The sequence below is a fragment of the Sus scrofa genome, chromosome 10, assembly GCF_000003025.6.
Source record: "Sus scrofa isolate TJ Tabasco breed Duroc chromosome 10, Sscrofa11.1, whole genome shotgun sequence".
Taxonomy (NCBI): Eukaryota; Metazoa; Chordata; class Mammalia; order Artiodactyla; family Suidae; genus Sus; species Sus scrofa.
The window spans coordinates 26,139,140-26,159,862 of NC_010452.4; the positions used below are offsets into that span (position 1 = coordinate 26,139,140).

The window sequence follows — 20,723 nt, forward strand, 5'->3', positions numbered from 1 at the left end:
ATTTATAAAAATACAGATATAGTGTCTTCGAGTTGGTCCCAGTCTACATTCTGGCTTGGACTCAGGCAGCAGAGGTTGCCTATGACAGCTGGCAGGAAACTGAGGGGAGAATACATCCTCCCCTTTCAGTCACCAAGTCTCGGTTGCCATAGTGATTAATCCTTAATTGAATGCTGTCTTTGTACAATTCTTTTCAGAAAACTTTAAGTAAACTTCAAGTTGAAAACATGCAGCTGATTGAGAAATGAGGAACCCTATCACACCCAGGTATAGCTTAAGTTTGCTGACATACTTCCATATATGAAAAGGACAAATTAATGCTAATAAAGGCATTGTCAGTTTCTTCCAATGCTTCAAACACTTCCTTTTGGTCTAGGCTTAAATCTAAATGTTACAGGTTTTCCCTCTTGTTATTAGACATGTTTTAAACTAAGCTGTCTTCAGAAATGGCTCTAAAATAGCCAAGCACAATTTAAGGCAAAGGAAGTTCTTACTTTATTTAACTCGCATTGTACAATTGATAGGTGTAATTAGAAAATTACTTGTAAGAGAAGGAGGTTTTAAGACATCTATCACATATGTTCTACAAACAGAAATTAATTTATAAAAGTTTAAACTGTAAGAAACCAAAAGAAATATGGAAAAAAGAGATTATTTTAGAACTTTTCTTAGCAGACAGTTGAATTTTATTTGATTCATGGATTTTGTCATTTTAGTTACTAATAATTACACCAAAATGACTGAGAAGTTCTAAAAGACCATACTATTTTATCTATGGTTGCAGAGTATACATACATTCCTTCTTTTTTTAAGTTTTCCATTTACTATATTCCTTTGCAATTTAGTTAATGGCTCTCACTGAGACCCAACTATAGTATCCCTTGGAAAGTAAAATACTTGCATATTGTAGTCACTGTTAATCTTGTGTTGCCTTCATACAAATAAATGGGATTTGTTTTGTTTTCTTAGGAATTGAGGCAACAGATTTGCATCTGGCGGCAGACACACACACACACACAGACCACACACAGGCATGCGCGCGCGCGCACACACACACACACACACACACACACACACACACACAATCTTTTCAAACACAAAGGTCTCTAATAAAACTTTGATGACAGACGTGAAGCACTCAGAAGAATTTTCAGTAATCAAAAAGATTCTGGATGTGAGCCCCAGATGAAAGATACTGTACTGGAGGGTGGGAGGTCTAGGGATTTTTGGAGACTTCAGAAGCCGGGTTGTAGACATCTCTAACCCTATGGCTGAGTCTTTTTGCCTTCATCTCACTTCATTTCCCTTCACCTTAGTTTATTCTCTTTTCTCCCCATAACCACTTAAAATTTTTTCCAAAATGGCAAATTCACCAGGTCACCCACCACCACTGCAAGCTGCAAAACCTCACTGAGTGACATACATATCTCTAAAGATAATGCTGTGTTTCAGTGATTTACTCACGAAAGATTTTGAAGTATTATCAATGAGATATAATGAAATCAGTGGTTATAAATGATTTTTCCCTAGAAATTCCGTGAGATGGCTTTGAAATGACATCAATATCTCATCTATGAGATAAGATTATTTTAAAAGTCTCTTCGAACATTTTTAATTTAATTATCTTTATATATTGTTTTAGTACAGAGAAAAATGATACCACCATCACTCTATCTCCTTGACATTATTAGTTTATGGTTTCCAGGAGAATTATAATGAGGAGAACCCGGAGTACTACGTGTAGAGATGCCAAAGGACTAGATGGATGGCAGAGTGCTGGCTCACTCATCTGAACGTCTGTCAGCAGCTATGGAGATATGGTGAATGAGAAGCAGTCACCTGAACTGATGAATTTAAGCAGCAAATAAATCTATCAGCTTTAAAGAGAAAAGTTACTATTAACTTCCACTCTAATACAATAAAAGTAATATAAAATACTGAGTGATTTTGTTTTCATAAGCAAAAACTTAATAGTTACATTAAAAAAAAATCTGAAAAATATGGAGTTCCCATTGTGGCTTAGCAGGTTAAGGACCTGATGTCTCTGTGACGATGTGGGTTCTATCCCTGGCCTTGCTCAGTGGGGTAAGGATCTGGCGTTGCTATAAGCTGCTGCAAAGGTCACAGATATGACTTGGATACGGTGTTGCTGTGGTGTAGGCTGGTAGCTGCAGCTCAGATTCAACTGACCCCTAACCTGAAATAGCCATGCCCCAGGGGTGTGACCATAAAAAAAAGAAAGAAAGGAAAAGAAAAACATTCTACAATAAACATTCTTGTTCGCTTTTTTATTTTTTTGTCTTACTGCCTTTTCTTGGGCCACTCCTGAGGCATATGGAGGTTCCCAGGCTAGGGGTTGAATTGGATGAGTAGAATCAGAGCTGTAGCCACCGGCCTACACCAGAGCCACAGCAATGCGGGATCCGAGCTGCGTCTGCGACCTATACCACAGCTCACCACAACACCAGATCCTTCACCCACCGAGCAAGGCCAGGGATCGAACCTGCAACCTCATGGTTCCTAGTTGGATTCGTTAACCACTGAACCACGATGGGAACTCCCTGTTTTTTTTTTTTTTAAAGGAGGTCTAAAGCCATACATGGACTAGTATCATTCATTTTTTTATTCATAGTTCAATATGGTCACAAACAACTGTTTATAGAGTATTTGTCTTTGTTGATCCTTACCCTCTAGGGGAGTTAAAGACTTGACATCAGTCTTATCCAGTGGTTGCAATAACAGTATTTATTATTCATTGGCTGCTTACTTTATGTAAGGTACTATTTGGAGCATTTTATATGGTATTACCGCATTTAGTCTTCACAACAATCTTGTGAGGTAAGAAGTATAATTATTTGTATTATTATTTTTTTTTGTCTTTTTGTCTTTTGAGGGCCACACCCACGGAATATGGAGGTTCCCAGGTTAGGGGTCTAATCAGAGCTGTAGCCACAGGCCTACACTGCAGCCACAGCAACAGCAACGCCGGATCTGAGCCGCGTCTGCCACCTACACCACAGTTCACAGCAACGCCTCATCCTTAACCTACTGAGCGAGGCCAGGGATCGAACCCACAACTTCATGGTTCCTAGTCGGATTTGTTTCCACTGCACCACAACAGGAACTCCTAATTATTTTTTTTAAGCACGAGAAAATTGAGGCACAGAGAAGGTAAGCAAGTCTTTCATGGTCACACAGAAAGAATAAGGTAGAGTGATAATTCCACCTGACATTCTGAATAAAGTCCATGTTATAACCATCAAAATTCCTGCTGTCTCTAGAAGATTACAGAATTCAACGAAATAAAGATGAGTCTCATTATATGAGTTCTCTTATTTATTTCTAATTAAACTAAAAGGAAGAAATTATGAGCTAGGTCTCAGGCTTACAGTTTTGTGTCAAAAATACAGTAGGTTTAGTTGTGGATGTCAGTGAAAAACTAAGAACGTCATAAATATGTATGATCACTATCTATTTTGAACTCTGATTTTCCCATGACAAGACCTTTCTTTTTTGATGGTAAGTTTATAAGACCGTCCTCAAGTGATTTTTGTACGTAGGTAATACAGTTTTCAAGAGGCCAAAGTACAACTATATTATTAACCTGATGTATTAAATGGTATAGGTCAAATCTGAGGAATTGAATCTCATTTTGTAATTATTTTACTGTATCAGATATTGAGTTAAAAGAAGTTAGTCACTGAAATGAGTATGTTTATAGAGATTATTCATGGCCTGCTAGCATTGGGAGCATAAGATTGGACTTCTTGCTTAGTGGCTTTAAAACTTCCCTTAAATATTTTATACCCATCATGATTTAGTCATTAAAACACCAGACTTCTTCATATTCCCTCAAAAAGGTCTACAGAGTTGACCTATGTGTGATGGGGGAGATATAGGGCCTCAAAGGACATACTAAAATTACAGGGGCTGGATATTCCAATTTGTTTCCTGGGAAGAAATGTACCTCACTCTGAAAATCAATGTGAAGAGACAGTTTCTGATGAGACTGTGCTGTCCACCTCAAGAAGGCTGGGGCTGAAAAAGGTTGAAAATTACTGATATTGCTAGTGTAAGGATGAAGGAACTCACTTTGCACCCCTTCATCCTCCATAATAAACACTCTTACCAAGGAAAGGCTATCTACAGTACTGGTTGAGATCTGGTGTGCTCCTCAATCAAATGAGAATGTTAAAAGAGTGGCAGAATTATGAGACAGGAAAGACAGTGCTGGGTCCAAGGACAGCCTCCTCAGTCATAGACGTTGGGTAAAGAGATAAAACGATCTCCTTGTTGATACTTTTTTTTTTTTTTTTTGTCTTTTTGCCTTTTCCAGGGCTGCTCCCATGGCATATGGAGGTTCCCAGGATAGGGGTCTAATCGGAGCTGTAGCCCTGGCCTATGCCAGAGCCAGAGCAACACGGGATCCGAGCCACGTCTGCAACCTACACCACAGTTCACGGCAACGCCGAATCCTTAACCCACTGAGCAAGGCCAGGCATTGAACCTGCAACCTCATGGTTCCTAGTCAGGTTCATTAACCACTGCACCACAACAGGAACTCCCTCCTTATTTATACTTAGTGAGACCATGAAGAATGGAGGAATAGTGTCAGCAACAAGAACATAAACTTTGACTAAACTTTGTGACACCTGAATAGGGAAGCCTGATCAGAACACCCAGAGAGCACATCAGAGCATGTGCAATAGAAATGCCCAGGCTGCAAATGACCACTATACACTATGCTGCTTGACTAGCAAGGGAAAATACAAGGGAAATGGCTTTTAGAGCGCGTGTGTGATGGCTTCAGGAGACAGGAGTTCAAAAACGGAAGCTGATGTAAACATGTGAAATCATAGCCCTGCCTAGACAGTGAATATTCTGTCAGTGCATATTCCAAACTAAAGCAAAATAACAAGGGAGGTAGAAAACCCCTCGGGGTGTTCTTCACTGGCGAAGAGAGCTGCATCCTTCTCCAAGTGCTTACTTGTGCTTTTGCATTTTAATAAATGGCTTCTTTGCTTTTCTCTATGCCTCAGCCTCTGTGTGTTTTTCTTTTATAGTCCTCAACTAAATTCTTTAGGTTGAAAAGAGCAAGAGCCTGGACCTTTAATTTAGCCCGCCCAGTATCACTTGGGTCAAGAAAGAATGCTTTGGTGAGTTGCATTTTGGAATCGGGCCTTTGAATTACATTGAAAAATGCTAAAAGCACAGCCTTTCAAAGCTCAATTTTACATTATTATTAGTATCATAATTACTATTACATTATGATTATCCTTAAAGGAAGGATATCACAAGACAACTGGCTCTTCACTAGTGATGCCCATTTAAAACTCTACGTGACATGGAGTTCCCATCATGGTTCAGCAGTTGGCAACTCAGACTAGCATCAGTGAGGACGCGGGTCCAATCCCTGGCCTCGCTCAGTGGGTTAGGGATCTGGTGATGCCGGGAGCTGTGGTGTAGGTCACAGACGCGGCTCGGATCCCGACTGCTGTGGCTGTGGTGTAGGCCGGCGGATGCAGCTCATATTTGACCCCTAGCCTGGGAACCTCCATATGCCACAGGTGCGGCCCTTAAAAAAAAGATTAAAAAAAAAAAACCAAAAAAAATCCCCCTCCCCAAAACTCTGCGTGACAAGTTTCCATCAAATTAAGTGCTAGGAAAAGATCTGCTCCTCCTTAGAAGAGCCATTTTTGTTTCATTGTTGTTGTTGTTGTTTTCCTTAAGGACAACCATTTAGCCCAGTGCTTCTCAGCAGGGTGTCACAGCATTTCGGGCAAAACAATTCTTGGCATGTGGGATGCTTCCCCATCTCCCAACCCTGGCCCTGCCCCCAACAACCGCCATTTAGCGTCCCTGGTCTCTAGACATTCATACCAGTGGGACCCTCAGTCATTTGACCACCCAAATTGCTCAACATTTCCAAAGGTACTAGTTGACAGAACACTAAATACATTGGTTTCCTTCCTTGGTTTTGTCTGCCGGGAAACACAATCAAATTTGTCATTTAAAAAAATACCTATACATTTGGTTAAATACAGTATACCCAATATATCTGCATTCTAACTTTCTTCCACTCTTGAACTTCTTTTTTAATTTATATTTTCCTTCATCCTGTATTCCATTGTGTATTCTGATTTTATTAAGACCATTCAAAATCTCCGTCAGACTAGACGAGAAGGCACAAATAAATGAAGATAGCTTGACAGTTCAGAGTCGTTTCCCCCTTTAATTATTAAAAGTTGCGCTAACTTGAAACAGAGGCATTGTTATGTACATAGGCATTTTTCACTTCTGTATATAAAGTGGTAGAAAAACTACTCTGCAGACACTTAGCTCTGAGGAATTCAGAAAGAATAATAAGCCAAAGAAGAGAAAACTTTTTTCTAAAGCTTTTGACAAAAGTGTGTAAATAAAATACCACTTCTATATAAGGTTTATTTCTATATAACAGCAATTTTAGATGAGATGAGCTCATAGGAGTATTACTCTTAACATTATAAAAACCCTTTTGTTAAAAATATAAATTCTATTTGAAGTTAGTTTTGGGGTGTGTCTTCATTTTAGATGAATAATTTCAGAGGAACTCTAATGATATACTTTCCTTTCTCCATGTGAGAGAAGCAGTTTTTGTTTTTTGTTTTTTGGTCTTTTTTTGTCTTTTTAGGACCATACCCGCGGCACATGGAGGTTCCCAGGCTAGGGTCAAACCAGAGCTGTAGCCGCCAGCCTATGCCACAGCCACAGCAACTCGGGATCTGAGCTGCCTCTGTGACCTACACAACAACTCATGGCAATGCTGCATCCTTAACCCACTGAGCGAGGCCAGGGATTGAACCTGAAACCTCATGGTTACTAGCTGGGTTCGTTCACCACTGAGACATGATAGGAACTCTGCGAAGCAGTTTTGATTTAACTGCATGAGTCCCTCAGATTCCTCAAACTTTCACTGAGGGAAATTATTAAGCAACTCAACATTTTGAGGCATTTACATACAGATTTGTCTTTTAGTATAAAACATCTTCGGTGAATATAGCGCCCCGAATGAAATTCTGTTTTTCACACTTATCTGTGTGTCACTTGTGTCTTGTTGGTACTTTTGAGGGAGTACAGGGAGAAGATCCTATTGAGGAACTGCTGGGAAAATGAGAAAAAAAATCCAAAGATACATTACCCTACGTTCTTCCTTAGAAGTGCAAATGGCCACGTTTGCGGGAAGCTGGGAAAACTGCTTCAATTCAAATACATCGCGTGCTGCCCATCGGCTCATGTGATTTTCAGCTTTGCTTGATCCAATCACATTCTGGTTTGAGTGAATGTAAGCCACTTCCTGAACACCATCTAGGAGGGAATTGAGGTTTATTAAGTGATGTCTCATGAGGAAGCAAGATAAAGTATACTTTGTCTCATGGTCCAAGGTATACTTTAAAAATGATCAGTAGCACATTCAATACAGGTTATGCTTATTCTATTTTTAATCTTCAAAAAAAAAATTCATCTGTATGTCAATATCACAGTATTTTTTTTTTAATAAGGAGAAAATGTTCAAATACATTGGTCTAGGTTAAATTAAAAATGACTTTTACCTCTCATTAATATAAGAGCTTCTGGGAGTTCCTGTAGTGGCACAATGGAAACAAACCCAACTAGTATCCATGAGGATATGGACTTGATCCCTGGCCTCGCTCAGTGGCTCGGGATCCAGCATGGCCATGAGCTGTGGTGTAGGTCACAGAGGCGGCTCGGATCCCATGTTGCTGTGGCTGTGGCGTATGCTGGCAGGTGCAGTTCCGATTTGGCTCCTAGCCTGGGAACTTTCATATGCCCTAAGGAAAAAACAAAAAAACAAAAAAGAAAAAACAAAAAAAGCAAAAAAAAATCCACTCCTGAGATTAGGTAACAAGTTTTAGATTTAACCCTGAAATGAGGGTTTGGGCCAAGAGGAAAGTCACAGTGGCAGGTTGTCTCTATGAATTTGTTGTCTCTGTTGACTTAAAAAACTGTTTACTAAATTAAAGAGCAGTGCTAGTCTCATCTGCTCCTTTAAACATGTACTCGATTACAATGATGAAGCAGGAGCATAGGGTTTATGACCAGGGAGTTTGGTTTGGTTGGCTTTGTTAAGTTTTACTGTTTGTATACTGTCTTTTTCTGTACTTACGCCCAGACAATGTCAAGATTTGGAGGTTTTTAGGAAATGAAAAAATTAACTTACAGCTTTTATCTGAAAGAAGTTTAAAAAAATAGCTATGTTTTTTATTACTTTGCTTCTAGGCACCTATAATTTACTTTTAAATTGCAGTCATAAAAGAGAAGGCTAGAACTGAGGTCTATAAAATCTCCTAACAGCTCTGGCAATGAACCTCAGTTATGACCTTCAACACTTGTGCTGTTTTGAGCTCAAACCTCTCTCAATCAGAATTGCCAATCATGAGAAAACAAGATACTATTCAATCAGACCACTAAAAGAGCAACTAAGATAATATTCTCCTTATATTTCAAAATACCAGGTAGTGTGTTTAAAACCTTTAAAAGTTTAAAACCTTCAAAAGCATTCTTCTGGTAGAAAATCTACTCAGATTTTTCTTAATTTTGATGACATGCTATGCATTATTCAAAAGAGCACCAGGTCCATTCTATTGCCACCTTTTTTTTGGGGGGGTCTTTTTGCAGCTGCATCTGTGGCATATGGAGGGTCCCAGCTAGGGGTCAAATCAAAGCTGTAGCCACTGGCCTACACCACAGCCACAGCAACACTAGATCCGAGCTACGTCTTCGACCTACACCACAGCTCATGGCAATGCCAGATCCTTAACTCAATGACCAAGGCTAGGGATTGAACCTGCATCCGCATGGATGCTAGTCAGATTCGTTTCCGCTGAGCCATGACGGGAACTCCCTATTGCCACCTTTTATACAGTAAAAAACAAAACAACAAAACAAACCTTAGCTGATCTTTTAAAGAGTTTATGCAGTAATGCCTCAAACCTAAAATCTAATTGTAGCACACAAACCAAAAGACAGTCCAGTACCAGTATCCCCCACTTCTTAAAAGTTTGCTTAATGACAATTAGCTTTTCCAAAAGACCTGCATTAGTACCTGTTTTTGTTTTAACAGGAAGAAAGCCAAAGAAGACCACTTTTTTGAAGAAGGGCAAAAGGTGAGAACAGTGTTGCACTATTTATTGTGCAGCTAGCTGTTCAGGAGCCATCACCAAGATCCTTCCCTAGAAACAGCACTCAGTATCCCGATATCAAGCCATCGTAGCTTTGGACTCCGTCTGTGAGCATCTTGCTTTATCTGGATTTATTCTGTGCAACCCTTAACAAGACCTGATCTAAGGAAATTGCTTCTTTGCTTTACATCATTTCTGCTTACAAAAAGTTAACATAAAAAGGCTCTACTTTTGGATAGCTGGGGAAATCTGTACTTAGTTACAAGGGTATCAAAATATATATCACAATGAACTTTTGTTTTTCTTGGCTGCACCTGTGGCATGTGGAAGTTCCCAGGCTGGGGACTGAATCAGCTCTCCAGCAGCAACCCAAGCCACAGCAGTGACAACACCCGATCCTTGACCTGCTAACTACAAGGGAACTCCTCATAATGAACTTTTAGATGAGACTACTAATAACCACAAAATAAAGCTTGATTTGTAAACAAGTCAAATGCAATTATTAAGGGTTCCACATCAAAATATCCTTGCTTATATATCAGATTCTTTCATGTAGTTTTTGGGGAATGAGTCAGACACTTTTGAAAGCAATGCTAACTCTTAAAATCACTAAACAGATTCTCAGCAGATGGTGGTAAGGGAAGCGGTTTTTGACTCTCTAAATCTTCCACACGAGAACACCAGCACAGAAACTAGACTGTAAAACCAAAAGCCAAGGACAATACTTACAACAAAGTTAGATGATAAAATACTCCGGTGAGCCCTAAAATACAAGAAGGTAGGTACAACCCACTAATAGGCAGCCACACGCATGGTGTCTCAGGGACTGTGTGAAGGAAGAAGGAGGGGACAGGGTGGCATCTGATGGGTCTGAGAACAGGGCTGCCTAGAAATCAGCAGCTGGGTCTGGGAAGGTTTTCCACTTTCTAAAGCTGAGTACTGGGTACAGGTGTTGAGCGGCTGGGCAAGCTAGCCCCAAAGACCTCCCCCAACTGACCACCCAGGGCTCCCAGGCCAGGGCCACACAATGAGGAAAAAGTTCTGGGATGGAATCAAAAGGAGCAGGAAGGCAGAACAGGGATGAGGAAAACAGATGGTCTAGAGCAAAGCAAGGGAAACAGACAGAGATAGGAAATTCCACCATAGTTTTGAACACTATAGAAAAGTTGTAGAAAATTTCTAGAGCACTGTAAACCAGCTATAATAGAAAAAAAATATAAATCACTATATATATATATATATAATATATATAAAAATTGGAGGAATGAGTCTCTGTGAAATTAGAAAAGATTTCCCAAACGCGGCCTCATTTTTAAAAATTCAGGGAAAAGAACTTCTATAAAAAGGAGCAAGAGGTCATATCTCATAAAAATTCCAAGAGAAAAGAGAAATAAGCAGCAGAATAGCCCTACAATAAAAACATGCCAGAAAGATGTGCTTACAAAACAGAATAAAATTGCAACTGATTTCAAAATTCGATAAAAGACTTGAAACTCATACATTGAAGACTTAATTACCAGTGGGACAGTATTTGGAGGTCAGGCCTTTGGGAGATAACTAGGTCATGAGGGTGAAGTCCTAATGAATGGGGTTGGTGCCCTTATAATAAGAGACATGGGAGAGATGGTTTCTCTCTGCCATGTAAGGACACAGTGAGAAGGCAACCATCTGCGAGCTGGGAAGAGAGCCCTAGTCAAGGACTAATCATGCTGGAATCATGATCTTGCCTCAAGTTCCAGCCCCCAGAACTATGAGAGATAAATGTTGTTTACACCACCCAGTGTAGTGTAAGTTGTTACAGCAGCCTGAACTCATACAAACACCCAAATATAATCTAGTAAAATTACTGGAACATAATGAAAGGAAATAAAATGCTTTGGGCATTTAGGGGAAAAAAAATATTATGCCAGAAGAAAATGAGGCTACATATTTAAAATACTTAAGATAGGGTACAAAAAAAAAAAAAAAAAAAAAGAAAATAAAGTGTAAGTCAAAGGTTTTATATCCAGTAAAAATGACTTTTTAAGTATAAAGGGCACAAACTGTTATTGATGAGAGTCTCAGGGAATATTACTCTCATTAGTATCTCCTGGGATCTAGTAGAAATAAGTGATCTACTACAAGCCTCAGAAAACCAAAACAACTAGAGATATTGGCATAAGGACTAATGAGGAGCATTAAATTTACAGTTATCTGCAAACCAAGAATAAATGAAGTCTAAAGAGAGAAGAGTGTATAATGCAATATTCATGTGCTCTGACAATGAGGACATGGTATACCCACTTTAAAAATGGGCAGAAATGGGAAAGCATATGCAAAAACCCCCCCAAACTTTAATGTTTCCAGGAATCATACTGTGATAGCATCAGTATTTTTATTCTTTGACTTTTCTGTTACATGAACAAAACACGAGTAATTATGGGACATTATAATTAAATCATTCCCTGATTACATGCTGAAGAATCAGGATTATCAGTAGGGAAGAAATAGTACATAATTGTGATAGAGAAAAAAAAAGCTCCATAGCCCCAATTAAGTATCAATATACATACGGAAGTGTCAATATGAACTCATTAAGCATTTTAACATCATATATAAAAATATATTATCTCTCTATTTACACACACACACACATATATACACACAAGTGTGTATATATGTGGTCTTGAAACACACTTTTTCACTAAAAGAAACAAAGACTTCTTGGAGAAATGACTAAATCTAGGTCTGAGGCAGAAAATACATGAAATGATCCTGGAGTATCCTGTAATACTAGATGGGAAACAGAGATGATTAGCACCCACGTCAAAGATATCAGGAATCAAAATGGTCATGCCCAAAGGCTCTCTCTGTCCAAAGAAGGGACAACTGAGCCTCAATAACATTAACCTACACGGATTTGGACTCATTAAATGTGTCTGAATCAATTAATTCATAACGGTTTTAAGAAAATAATGGGCCATCCTCTTAAGGATGATAGGAAATCAACTTACTACTAAAAGCTGGTAAGGAAATTAATTACTTTCCCTGGCTTCTCTATATGCACTGTACCACTGGGTAAGTAATAGATGAGGGGAAGTATCTCCTTACAGAAGCATCCTAACAAATGAAAAAGAGTAAGAGAAGTAGAAAATGTCATTTTGCTAATCCGAATGAATAAGGTTATAAGCATTAAGCATCAATGGCTGCCAAGATCATAAAGAGAGATTTTGTCAAACACTAATTTATCTTGTCAAAGGGATCAAACCTTAGTGTCAGAAGCCAACTGCTCATCTGCAAGAAATACAAAGGGAGAAAATATGTTCAACTGTACCAAGAGTACACAATCAGCAAAATGCAAATTGGGGAGGACTCTACAGATGGCCTGGATTCTTCAACAGATAAATTATTTAAAATTAAAGAAATGAAGGGGATGCAGGAAGAATCCTATACATTAAAATAAACTATACACACATTTTGGGGGGGGGGTGTCTTTTTTTAGGGCCACACTTGCAGCATATGAAAGTTCCCAGGCTAGAGGTTGAATAGGAGCTGTAGCCGCTGGCCTATACCACCAGTTACTCTGGATCCTTAACCCACTTAGCAAGGCCAGGGATCAGACCCACATCCTCATGGATATCAGTCGAGCTTGTTACTGCTGAGCCACAATGGAACTCCCTATACACATTTTTTAATTGAGTGAGACTAAATTTTAATGTCTAGGGATAGCCATTTGTGTATGCATCAAATGTATACACATTTGATAAAACCATACAAATGCAAAAAAGTTAGAATACTTAGTGTAGGGGGCAGGTTGTGTTCAGATGGGCCACATGGAAGGGGTCCTGGTGTGGATGACAAAGTTCTCTATTTTGACCGAGGGGGGGGTCTTCCCTTTATCCTGCCTCTACCTACTTCCTCACTTGTGCCTCCATGTAGCATCCTGATTAAATAGCTAACTCAAGAATCTCTTACAGAGCTATTTGACTGCACAAAACAAATATGTAACGAAAAGCTTGCTGTTACCTAAAAACTTATCCATTGATTCACACATCTGCTCTTGACTGACAGTGCTCTCATTTGAAAATTTCATGGGTTCTCTTGGTATGGAAGTGTTGTTTTTCTTATGGCTAGTTAATTTTGAAGAGAAACTGATTTTGTCCTCCACAGTTTTTAGTCTGTGGTTCTGTTTAGAGAGACTGACATGGCCAACAGATAAGTCGTCATCTGAGGATGAAAACTCATCAATAGCCTGAGAGTTACACTCTTGATCTGCTGCACACAGTCGGTTTGTCTTCCTCAGTGTTTTCGGAAAAGTATAAAGTTCCCTTTTATCTTCCTTTTTTCTCTTAAACCTCAGAGAACTAGTAGCTCTCTGCTTTCTTACTTTTGACGTGGAGGCAAGTTCAATGTCATCGGATTCGTCACTAATATCACTACTGCCTTTTCTTTTCGTGATAGAGTTCAGGGCTGGATTCTCAGGATTTGAGTGTTTTGAAATTAGTCCATTTCCTCTGACACTGGTCCTTCTATCATCACCATTATTTTTTACTTTTACAGGGTTTTCTGTTTCAGAGTCTTCAGAGCCATGCACAGGTAGCTTAAACCTTATATTCTTCTTAGGGAATTCCTGAGGTGTATATTGCGTGGGAAGGATGACATCACTATCTTCTGAGTCACTGATATTCTGTAAAATGCAGTGGCGGTCAGCTGGATTTTTACAAATTTTCTCATCATCAGACTCAGAAGAAACATTCTGTTCTAAAATCTTCTCACTTTTACCCAAAATACATTTTTCACTTGGATTTAGGGGGCTAGCTAATCTCCGAGGTTTTGAAATACCAAGAGAGCCTTGACTTTTCTGACAACCAGCATCTTTCGCTTCTGTTGAAAGGCATGTGGGCTGTTCATCAGAACTTTCATCGTCAGAGGCAGTATCTCCATCACTATCCTCAACTGCTTTATATTTTGTCTCAAACAATTTGGAGAAACCACACTGGAGTAAAGTAAGCTGTCCAGGAGAACCTGACGTTTTATTTGAGTCGGATGCTTTGTTTTTAGCAGTCTTTACTATTGAGTTTCCCAATTCATCTTCACTGAAATCACTGCAGAAGTCACATGCTTCTTTTGCCAGTGGTTCTGCAAGTTGTTCTGGACCTCTGTGTTCCGGACCGTCAGGCTTCCTAGCCTATATGAAGAAATAATGACAGAAATATTAGGAAATGTCAAGATACTGATATCGAATCTGTCATACTGGAAGGGAATTAGATTTGAGCAGATAATTTATGTATATCACTTGGTATTTTCTAAAAGTATTATAACATTTAGTAAACAAGTACAAAGGATTTAGTATTACAGTGTGGTACACTCTTGTCTAGGTGAATAACTTCCCAAATAAATAAAAGTTTAAACTAGACTACCAAGTGATCACATTATTTATAAGGAAAACACAGAGCAGAGCTGTCAAGCTTCTAAGATGCAGGGAATGATTCTGGCCTCAAAGGGAAAACCACACAGCTTATTGCTTATTACGTATTACAGTCAGCAGATACTTTTCAATTATGCTTTAAAAACAAAACAGATTTGTAGGAGTTAAAAAATTTGCAACTAGGAAATGGTTCTACTTGATTAAAAATAAATTGGATGGGATCTTAACAACCAGAAATGAAGGCAATATTGAAGCTATTTTGAAGTAAAATTTGCTACAAATTTAAATCCAATTTTTATTTTTTCACATCAATTAGAGCTAAATACCTTCTTCAGTTTCTGGAAACTGAGACTTTTTTAGTGGAAGATATTGGTATTGATATTCATGTATTTATATAAATTTAGAAAAATACCTCATATTGGGTGATATAAATTTATAGGGGTGGTATAAATTTAGTTTCATTGCATATAGTTATCACAGCTATATAGTTATGTAATATACTGTTTTTTATATATATATATATACACACACATATATATGAAATGTCATGACACAGTTATCATATAGCCCATTATATCATTTTATCATTGGGCTAGTATAAATTTATAGTTAAATCCCTAAAAAAGAAAAAAATATCAACATCAGTTTTAAAAAAACCTCCTATGCATATTCTTTACTTTTAAAAAAACTTTATCATGGAGTTCCTGTTGTGGCACAGTGGAAACGAATCCGACTCGTATCCATGAGGATTCGGGTTCATCCCTGGCCTCCTTGCTCAGTTGGTTGGGGATCTGATGTTGCAGTGAGCCGTGGCATAGGTCACAGATGTGGCTCAGATCCTGTGTTGCTGTGGCTGTGGTGCATGCAGCAGTTGCAGCTCCGATAATTCTACCTCTAGCCTGGAACTTCCATATGCCTCGGGTGCTGCCCTAAAAAGGAAAAAAAAAAAAATTATTTATGATGACAATACAGATTTTGTAGTATGTGAGATGACGTACTACTAAAAAGATCACAAGAAAAAGGGCTCAAAATATCTGCTTGAGTCAGAGAATGAGTATGATGTTTGGACTTAATCTTCAACACATTGATTGCTATTTTTCCATTTGACTAGTTTAGTAAAACAAATTATTTATTTAGGTTAGATTGGTAATCTACACAGTGCATTTAATTTTGGATATATAGTCTGGTATAGACAAAATCCCAATTTGGATGTAAACATCTGATGATTGCTCCTGATTTTGTTTTTATTATATGAAATGCTTGTCTAAATTATTAATTTTACCAGTAGGCCTCTAACGTTGTGTCCTTGACTTTTTCTTTACACACTGAAAAATGAAGAAAAAAGAAAAGAAACCTAAAATTATCACATATATGTTTCCTAGTAGTTCTAGGCTACAGATTCAAAGGTTACTTACAGTTTCTGGTTTGTGTACTGGAGGTTCCTCTTTCAACCATGTTGAAGCTGTCATGACGCCCGCTTCCACCTGGCCTTCTCTCTACAAAGAATGCAAAAAAAAAAAAACTGCAGAAAACATGGTGTAAACACAACCATCTAGACAAAAGCAATGGTATGCTAAAACTGACAAGAAAACTGAGTACAGCTTGCTTTAACTCAAATTTATTTTTCCATTTGCTAATTAAGGAACTCATATTTCAAAATACTCGTAATTTTTAGGTAGTAGAGAGGCACAGTGGAAACCTGCTCGGCCCTAAAATCCTCTTATTTCTTATCATAAGCTTACTTTTTCAGAGAGATAACCAATAACACTTTTTCAGAGAACTCCACTAAAAGCCCTAGTAGAGAGGGAGAGTGAAAAAAATGTTACATGTGTATCCAGCAGTGATATCAATAATGACCATATCTATACAATAATCTTATATAGCTATTGTATACATGTAAATATTATATAATAAAGCAATAACTGTAAGGATATACTATCAACACTTCAAACACCACAGATAATGTCAGGTATTGGGAACTTGATATTCTAGCTTCTATTGCTAGTGTGTTTATCATTTACATTCATTAAAATGTTTATTGATTCTTTTGGTGCAGTAGACATCAAAATGAAAACATCCATTTAATATAAAACTAAAAAAAACCCTCCTTAATTATATAAGAGGCTTTCTACATCTTTTAGGTAGGTATGCTTTTAAACTTTTGCTATATCATTTAGCAGAGATATTTAATAGCCTAGATTCTAGCGTATTAAATTCTTCTTCAAAAGGATATAAACTTACTTCTCTTTTCAAGACTTTATTTGTTGATAGAACAAGAGGAAATAATATTATCATCACTAGAGGTGCAAATATCCAATTTACGAATATTCCAATGTTCACAATATACCAATTCCAACTACCTGGTATCCACGGCAACAAGTGAGCATCTCCCTCACGGAACTTGAAAGAATGACTAAGAGTGCCTGAATTGCCATGAGATCCTTTCTCTCAATCCCTAGAGGCTATTACTATAAGGGAGTGGGGAGCCTCCTTCCTAGTACTGCCTATTATTTCTTCAACAGATGCTGCCTGGCTATAACCTGCAACTGGCAGCACCAGAAATCTTCAAGCTGTCAGAGTCCCTCTGTGAAAAATAAATGGCAAGGCCAGACTTCTGTTGCTCAATCTAAAAACCTTGCAATCATTCTTAACTCCTTTTACCCTATATCTGATCCATCAGCAAATCCTGTCAGTGCCACTTGAGTAATACCTACAGAAACTAGCCACTTCTCAGGGCATCTACCACTACACCTCTGGCCCAAACCACCATCTCTTGGCTAGATGGTTGCAGTATCGTCCTACGTGGCTTCTTGCTTCTGCTCTTGTACTTTTATGGTCTACTTAATATTTAGACAGTGTAGATTAGAACTCAAATTGCTTTCTGTTCTCCTTCAAAGCCAAAGTTCCTGCGTGACCTTGTTTCCTGTCATCTCTCTGGCCCCCTCTTTTGCTCTCTTGCTTACTCCACTCCAGCTACCTTGGCCTCCTTGCCATTGTGAAATCATGGGGCATGCTCCTCCCTCAGGGCCTTGGCATTTGTTCCTCAGTCTAAAACATCTCTTCCTTCCTTTTCGAAAAATCAAAATCAAATGCAACCTTGCGGTGAGTGCTTCCTTGGCTACTCCATCTAAAATCATAAAGCTTTGGAGTGGATAGGCAATGAGATCTTGCTGTATAGCACAGGGAACTCTATCTTGTCCCTGGATGGATGGAACATGATGGAGGATAATGTGAGAAAAAGAATGTATGTATATGTGTGACTGGGTCACTTTGCTGTACAGTAGAAACAGACAGAACACTGTAAACCAACTACAATGGAAAAAAAATCGTTAAAATAAATAAATAAAATACAATCACAGTGCTCTTTCCTTGACAGTGTCCCTATTCTTTTCCTTGCTCTATTTTTCTAGAGATATAATTTATATACAACACTGTATACATTTAAAGTACACAAGGTGTTAAATTGATACATTTATATTGTAATATGATTATCATCATAGCTTTAGCTAACACCTCTAACATATCACATAAGCATAATTTCTTTTATGTGGTGGTAACATTGAAGATCTAGTCCTTTAGCGATTTTAAGGTATATAACATTGTTACAATATTCACCATGCTGTGAATTAGGTCTCCAGACCCTATTCATTTTTTACTTGCCCTATTTTTATCTTTAAACTCTGTCAGCATGTATATGCTTCAGTTATTTTTTTCTTTATTATTTGTTTCCCCAAATGGAATGTAAATTTTTTGTAGGCAGGACTTTAGGTGTCTATTTCACTCATTTCTGTATGCCTAGCTCTATGATGTATAGTACTGAATATTTAGCATATACTCAATAAATATTTGTGAAATTAGCTCTCAATATCTATCTCTAAAGGGAAACTATTAATAGAAATCCATTGCAAAATAGAACTAAACTGCTCAGAAATCATCAGATTAAAACTGTTCTATGAATTCAAATTTCTACATCTTAAACCACTTCAAAAGGGATTTTTCTACAACCTTTAAAAACTAAAAATGTATCACAGGAAGTGAAATACTTCCTTTACTTATGATAAATGCTTCCATTATACAGGACTTGGAATAATAATGTTTTATTTATTTATTTATTTTTGTCCTTTTAGGGCCACACCCACGGTATATGGAGGTTCCCAGGCTAGGGGTCTAATCGGAGCTACAGCTGCTGGCCTACGCCACTGCCTCAGCAATGCCAGATCCAAGCCACGTCTGTGACCTACACTACAGCTTGTAGCAACACCAGACCCTTAACCCACTGAGCAAGGCCAGGGATCGAACCTGCATCCTCATGGTTCCTAGCTGGATTTGTTTCCACTGCACCACGACAGGAGCTCCGGAATAATAATATTTTAAAACATCATCTAGCCAAAGCCATAGCATGAATTGACTAAATTTTTGTTGATAAGAAGCAATTTTAATTCAAAATTTAATAACTGAGTGCCAACAATGTGCCTAGCAAGAAGCTAAGCATATTTTCCCAGAAACTAAAATATAAGACATGGAGGATCCTATCATTAATAAATAATCACGGTGGAGGACCACCAGAAAATAAGAGAATTTTCCATTTAATAATTTGTCATATGGAATGTCTGATAACAAAGAGAACTACTTGCTATATAGCAAAAAACAGGAAAATATAATACTAATATATTTTACAGATAATGATTTCAAATTAGAAACTTGAGAGGCTGGTATGTTGGATAGTACTCTGAGATGGAGATAAGATTGGAAGGGGCCTGGAGGACAAACAAGGCTACTGGTTAGAGAAGAGGAATGGGAAAGAACAAGTCCAGGAGAGAAACAGCATATTCAAAACAAGAAAAAGAGAAAAAGGGACTTTAAATGGGCCACTCAATTTAGGATCAAGTAGTTACTATAAAAACTCAGCAATATTTACATTAGACATTGTATAATAGTTGTAATATTCACAACATAACACAAAATATATACCTTTTCTTCCCCATCCACTGGTGATCACATCTGAACTGATACTGAACTTGCTTATCAACATATGTTACTGCTGTTATGTAAATGTTCTTTTCTACCTTCTACCAGAATGGTCTAAGCTGTTTAAGGACAGGGACCAATTGTTCCTTGAATTGTTTTTATGGTACTTATTAAATAAATGAAGTACATGAAGGTTTAACTACAAAGTCCTGGAAGTTAAGGGAACTAGCCTTAAGTTTTTCAAGACTCAGCTTCCTCAATTGTATGATAAAAAGGGTTGAAAAAGATGATAGTCTGGGATTTTATGATATTCATATCATATTAACTAGAAAATGGGTTAATATTCTTAGTATTCTGGTATATTAAAGAATTGGAAAGATTTTGAAAGGATATAAATATCCTGTTAAGAATAAGAAACATCTGTATGCTGAGGATGAACACAATTGGAAGGTTTGAAATACTGGTGTGGAATTTTTATTGGGAACACAAAACAAAAATCTCTATGAGACATGAGAGTGCAGACATGAGAGTGCATCTCAGGGAGTATGTGGAAACTTTTAATCAAAACACGTTTTATATTTTTATTTAGGAAAGTCTCTTTTTCAGTTCCTGACTTTAACAGCTGTTTTCAAAGTAATAAATTTTTCTTTACCAATCTGAAAATGGCCTTGGAGGTCATACTATCTTGTACACATATCTGAATCTGTGTATATACATTATTTATAACTGTGCATGGGAAAATCTTAGTTTAGAGGTACAATAATTCATTTACTACTTCTCTAAAAGCAGAAATCCTAAACAGAAGACATTTTTTTTAATGAAGAAAACAGAAAATTTCTCTGCAAAGACACTAGCAATTTTTCTGAGGGAGAAAACCATGTTTAATATATTGAAAAGATCAGAGAAAAATATCATACCTCCAAAATGTCCCTTGTAAGACAAGACCCTTGGGACCTTAGTTTGAAGAGATTATAGACCCCAAAAAGCTCTCCTTGATGCTTTTTTGATCCTTGAACTGCTTCAAAATATCGCTTGGCGTTTTCACTTCCAACCACCACACAGTGAAGTTGCTATAACAGAAAAAGACAAAAAAAAAACAAGATATTTTTGCAGTGTTTGTTCCAACAAAATGTCAGAATTTCCTGGCATTCCCTGTATATACACAACTT

The 20,723-nt window shown here is 37.8% G+C and overlaps 1 protein-coding gene across 4 annotated transcripts in view; it reads right to left on the bottom strand.

Annotated features, from left to right (window-relative positions):
• ERCC6L2 (ERCC excision repair 6 like 2) overlaps positions 1-20,723 on the bottom strand; it is a 152,741-nt gene that overhangs the window by 27,121 nt on the left and 104,897 nt on the right. For all 4 annotated transcript variants that reach the window (XM_003357697.5, XM_021064595.1, XM_021064594.1 and 1 more), the window contains 4 exons: positions 20,472-20,624; positions 16,002-16,082; positions 13,185-14,346; positions 7,178-7,344 (listed from right to left, as the gene is read on the bottom strand). In XM_003357697.5, coding sequence (XP_003357745.4) covers positions 7,178-7,344; positions 13,185-14,346; positions 16,002-16,082; positions 20,472-20,624 — 1,563 coding nt within the window. The remainder of the gene's footprint in view (positions 1-7,177; positions 7,345-13,184; positions 14,347-16,001; positions 16,083-20,471; positions 20,625-20,723) is intronic.